The sequence below is a fragment of the Saprolegnia parasitica genome (genome assembly GCF_000151545.1).
Source record: "Saprolegnia parasitica CBS 223.65 unplaced genomic scaffold supercont2.68, whole genome shotgun sequence".
NCBI classification, from domain to species: Eukaryota; Oomycota; class Saprolegniomycetes; order Saprolegniales; family Saprolegniaceae; genus Saprolegnia; species Saprolegnia parasitica.
Genome location: NW_012156462.1, coordinates 169515 through 174413, shown reverse-complemented (window position 1 = coordinate 174413; position 4899 = coordinate 169515). Strand labels below are relative to the sequence as shown.

The following is a 4899-nucleotide window of genomic DNA, read 5'->3' as shown; positions in this document are numbered from 1 at the left end:
CACGGGCGCGCCCGCGATCACGACCGTGCCCGGTGGTGCTGGCAACAAGACGACGACGACCCCGGCGCCGTCGGCCGCTGCCGCCACGACGCTCTCGGTTGTTGCCATGACGGCCGTCGCTGCCGCCTTGATGCAGTAAAGTGCTACTACTAACTTAGACAATAATAGTACGCGTTTGTATGTTTCTATATTGGCTTGCGGTTGTGGTCCAACATCACAAGATCGCCGTACGATGGTACTGGCCAGGTTACTTCCCACCTTTGAGTAACTATCTTTGCATCGATAAAGCTATTGGTAGCACATGTAGCATCGTTTTACCGGTAAGGAAGAGGCAATGCGAGGACATTGGTCAATTGACCCTTGGCAAGGACCTCATAATATGCACATCCTGGAGGTGAGCCGAGGCCACTGTGATTATTGACTGCACGGCAATTGCTGATGGCAATTGTCAAAAACACATGCTTCCTTGGAATTGCATGCATGATGTCCTCCTTGCAGTCGCGGTATCTTTCTGAAGCAGTTTCTGAAGAGTCCTAGCTCTCCAGAAAGCGAAACAATCGGTAGCAGCGGCCCAATTACAAGTGATTCCTTGTGTTGCACTACTGCATTTATACAGCGGTGTATGCTGCTTGCGACGAATGCCGTACCGTATTGGATCCCTCTCGACAGGGCTGCTTTCCGTACGCGGCAGAGACGCTCTGAAGACACAGGAGAACGACCTTTAACCCTTCAACGCGGGGGCCGCTTGAGCCGAGCGGTATGATTCCTGCTTCCACCTCCAGAGGTCGCCGGTTCGATCCCGACACGCCGATTCTTTCTATCCGGACATCCCCCCCATCCGGACACGAATGTCACTGAAGAAGGTCACCATAATAAGGCAACGCTCGGCATGTGCCACAAAGAACACAAGGAAGAAGCGCGATGAAACGGCTCATTTAGTTAGGGTTAAACGTCAAATGCACCCGTCTGAACTACCCTTCAACGCCATTGTAGACGGTTTCACGACTAGTGTGGAGCGAGGGGTATCATTGAGAATACATGTATAGGAGAAAGCAAAAAGCAGACGTACTAGTACCTAACTTTCCCAATTATCATCTAGTAAAGTTCAGACTGTAATTGTTCACGTGTGAAGTGAGTCTATTTAGATACCGGTATGTAATTTGTGTACAATGATCTGTTTTTTAGGTGAGCTTTCGATTCAGAGCGTGTTGTGACTGACGGCAGCAGCGAGGCTTAGCCGTCTCGAAGGCGAGGCGTATGGATGGCGCAAGCCGGAACGAGGTGGTCGCGAAGCCAGGCGTCGTGGCGCAGGACGTTCATTATTTTGAAGAGACACAGCGCTTGGATATTCAGCAGCAAATGTTGAAATTGCAGCTTGGTCAAGAACGCGGCGCGAGTGGCGGCCGCTTCAGGCACCTCGGGACGGAAGACTCGGTCGTTTCAGGCGAGCCAGACGGTGTGGAGCACTCACCAGCAGCGGTTCAAACAAGAGCGCAGACAGCGTCGAGGGGAGTTCCAGCTCCAGCGCGTCGACGAGCGGCCGAAAGACGGCCCAGACCGTGGAGACAAATTCGCAGCCGAGCAGACGTTCGTACGTCTCGGGAGCACCACAGACGGGGCAGCCTTGGGCGTCATCGCCAAGGAAGTAGAGCTGGGTGCGAGCCACGACGGCTCCCAGCTTGATGAGCCGTAGCGCGGTAGAATGTGGTCGGGCTGACGATACGTGGCGGCGGCCACCGCCGCAGGTGTGCGCGTGGAAGGGTGGCTATCTTGCAACTCAAAACTCATCGTTACCTCGTGGTGCAGAATGCAACCTAGTCGAGTTGCCAGAGCATTGAGCATTTACCTTCGACCCAATCCATTGCGCAGACTCGTACTGGTCGATAGATGGTTGGGCCATCTCGCTCGAGGATCCGCATCTGTGTGGTCTGGTCCGTCGTCGGTGGCATTATAGTATGTGCATGCTCACTCGCGGATGGCGCCTCCGCGTGCTACTATTACCTGCATGGAATTGGCAAAAACGAACCGAGGCACAGTCTCATCGGTGAAATCACCCGCTGTGCATGACGGCCCCGATCCGCGTCATGAGGAGGTAGCCATGTCAATACAGTAGTAACTTCTAGGACAGGGTATCAGGCCCCGTCGCTTCTCTTTCCCAATTGAAATACGGCACTAGCTCGTAGCTACTCGTGTACTTCAGCGATCCAATGCTGCGCAGTACCGGTAGTACTTGCGTGATAACTTATCACGCAAGTACTACCTAAAAGCCGGATAAAATCGCTGCAGAGATGCTGGTTGACACACGTGGGTGTCACACGGCGCAGGACATTGAGTCTCAGACGTGGAGCCTCGAACGGCAACCCAACGTCAGTTTTTGATTGCCATGTACCTCGTCACGTGGCCTCTTCGCGCGTACCTCGCGTGGAGCGCCCTCAGCGCCATCTACTTTGCCGCCGTCCCGATTGTCCTCGTTGCGACGTGGGTGCGGCCACTCATTCCGCACGCCGACGTCTATACGTCCTGCGCACTCGGCGGTCTCTGCGTCGTCATCGCTGGCCTCGTCCGCGTCCGAATGGCGAGCAAACTGGCGTCGCTCGCGCCACTGCTTCTCGTGCTATTGGCTGCGTTTGCCCTTTTTGGCGCCATCTTCATCCTCGCCTTCTCGGAATTCTACTGGCTCCAGGCCGTGTCCTCCCGGCGCGCCGCCCTTGAAGAGGTCGAAGCCGGCATCGTCAATGCATACTACTACGACCGCGGGTACCTCGCCGACACCAACTCGGACTGTTCCATGCGACCGTGGGACAGCCGCGATGAGCAGCTCGCGGCCTTTGAAGATACGTACTGCGCCAAGCAGGGCAAGGCGTACTGCAACGCCTTTCCCCTGCGCAAGACGCTCGTCCAGCCTCTGATTTTCGACAACAAGACCGAGCACGAGCGCATCGCCGCGCTGCTCCAGACATCGTCGTTCCTTGGCGTCGCCATTGACGATCACATGACGCTCTCCCAGTTTTGCGCGACGGTCGCCCCCAGCGTGCTGACGAGCGAGCCATCTCTGGACGTGGCGTGTGACGGGTGCCGCGCCCTCGTCGCCGCGCCCGAGGATACCTCGAGCTTCGGTAGCTGGGTCCAAGAGCACTGTCCGTTGACGACAGTCGACCCAATGGCGAGCTACTGCATCATGAGCGCCAGCGCCAAGCTATACCCGTACCTCTTGGCATACCCCGAGGCCAAGCGCTGCCGCCGCGAGATTCTGCGCCTCTACAAGGCCAACCGCGCCCTTATTTGCTTTGACGAAAAGTTTGATGCGTTGCCCAAGCCCTACACGGATGCGATGGCGTACCCCGCAGTCGTCCTCGCAGGACTAGCCTTTGCGCTCTTTTTCTGGGTCTCGGTCGCACAGATGAAGCGCAATGCGATCAATGCCGACGACGAGCTCATGCTGGAGGCCATGCTGCATGCGCGGCCGTCCCCGCAATAGCGTCATTTTAGTTTTGTAAAACCAAAATGTTACCATGCAACAAATTTGGATACAGAAGTATTGTTCTCGCCACGCCTGAATACCTCACAATGAGAGGTAACGTTATCCACCGTGATGAGAGGCTCTCATCACGGTGGTTGTAGAATCTTAATGGTAAGCGTCGGGCAGAGCGTCGTCGTAGAGCAGCTCGTAAAGAGTGCTGTCGAGCGTCAACTTGAAACGGCCGTGCAGCTACAGCAGGCAAGGCTTGATGTTTTTTTATATCCAACGCTTACGAAGGCTTCAGATAAATAGTTTATGTAGCCCATGTGGTGCTTCTGTTGTGCATGTTGTAGAACGTCAAAGTGACGTAGCATTGTAGGCTCTTGCAGTGGCCGCTACCGCAAGCGAACGACGAAATATCTTTTGCTAGGGTTTGAGCTTGTAGCTACGTGAGTGAGTGGCGAGGCTCGGCGGAAGGACCAAATCCAGAGCACAAATTTAAACGAGCGAGGAACTGTTCCGCGACGAGGAAGCTCAAGGATCGTCGGCACCAAGTTTGCCGCTTCCCCTTTTGTCGCCATGGTCATTGACGAAGGCGCAAAAAACAGGGTGCAGCTTGCCGGCAGCGTTCAGTAGTGATCGTTATGCCCACGACCGTAAGACTCGCATGCGCCCCACCCAGACTGCATTTTACATCGATAGTATCGAATGTAGTGTACTGCTCTATTTTTCTTTACCAAATACTAGCAGTCTTGAAACTATACACAGTGTTTAGTGTGCTATGCTTCGCAAAACGACTCTGCACCGAGTGTCGAGTGTGCTTACAACAAGCGGCGGCCGTGATCGCAGTTGTCGGGAAGAGCCCACGTCGCAGACTCGACCGTGTTCTTGAGCCCCTCTGGCACTGGAATCGGGCCAAGACCGTCGTTGAGCCGTGCTTCAATGGAGGCGACCGACACCAAGTACTTATCCAGCTTGCCGAGGTTTTCCTCGTTGGGGAAGAACCACGCGATGATCTTGTCACTGCCCGTCTTCGGGTCCGTCGTGAGCACAACCTTCCAGAAGTAGCTCGGCGTCTTGATGCCCCAGCCATCGACAAACTGCGTACCCGAGTTGGCATCGTAGACGACGCCCCCGTACGTCGTGACGGGATTGATGTCACGGTAGCATTCTTGAAGCTTCTCAGTCTGGACCCAAATGCCCTGGTTGAAGGTCGACACTTGCGGCACAACGTTGTTCATGTAGTGTGACTCGCGGGCGATGGTGGCGTCCGTATCCATGTGGTTGGACGTGACCAAGTGACCGCGATCGTAGCCATTCGAGTACGCCTTGGTCGACTTTTGCTGCAAGCAACCTTCGGGCATGTTCGGGTCTTCGTAGAACGACCCCGGACGCTTCGCGTTACCAACATCTTTGCCCATGACGTAGAACCAGCGCAG

The 4899-nt window shown here is 55.3% G+C and overlaps 3 protein-coding genes across 3 annotated transcripts in view; 1 reads left to right on the top strand and 2 right to left on the bottom strand.

Annotated features, from left to right (window-relative positions):
* Positions 1–1408: 1408 nt before the first annotated feature.
* SPRG_11206 (hypothetical protein) lies at positions 1409–1900 on the bottom strand (the record flags this gene model as incomplete). The annotated part of the gene is made up of 2 exons (XM_012350670.1): positions 1409–1765; positions 1847–1900. The coding sequence occupies 2 exons, from the start codon at positions 1898–1900 to the stop codon at positions 1409–1411; spliced, it is 411 nt and encodes a 136-aa protein (XP_012206060.1).
* Positions 1901–2383: 483 nt separating this feature from the next.
* On the top strand, positions 2384–3478 carry SPRG_11205 (hypothetical protein; the record flags this gene model as incomplete). The annotated part of the gene is made up of 1 exon (XM_012350669.1): positions 2384–3478. One exon carries the CDS (start codon positions 2384–2386, stop codon positions 3476–3478), a length of 1095 nt encoding a protein of 364 aa, XP_012206059.1.
* Positions 3479–4281: 803 nt separating this feature from the next.
* The window catches only part of SPRG_20995 (DNA/RNA non-specific endonuclease), a gene marked incomplete at both ends in the record, with an annotated part of 1911 nt that continues 1293 nt past the window's right edge, over positions 4282–4899 (bottom strand). Inside the window, one exon of the mRNA XM_012350689.1 lies at positions 4282–4854. Coding sequence (XP_012206079.1) covers positions 4282–4854 — 573 coding nt within the window. The remainder of the gene's footprint in view (positions 4855–4899) is intronic.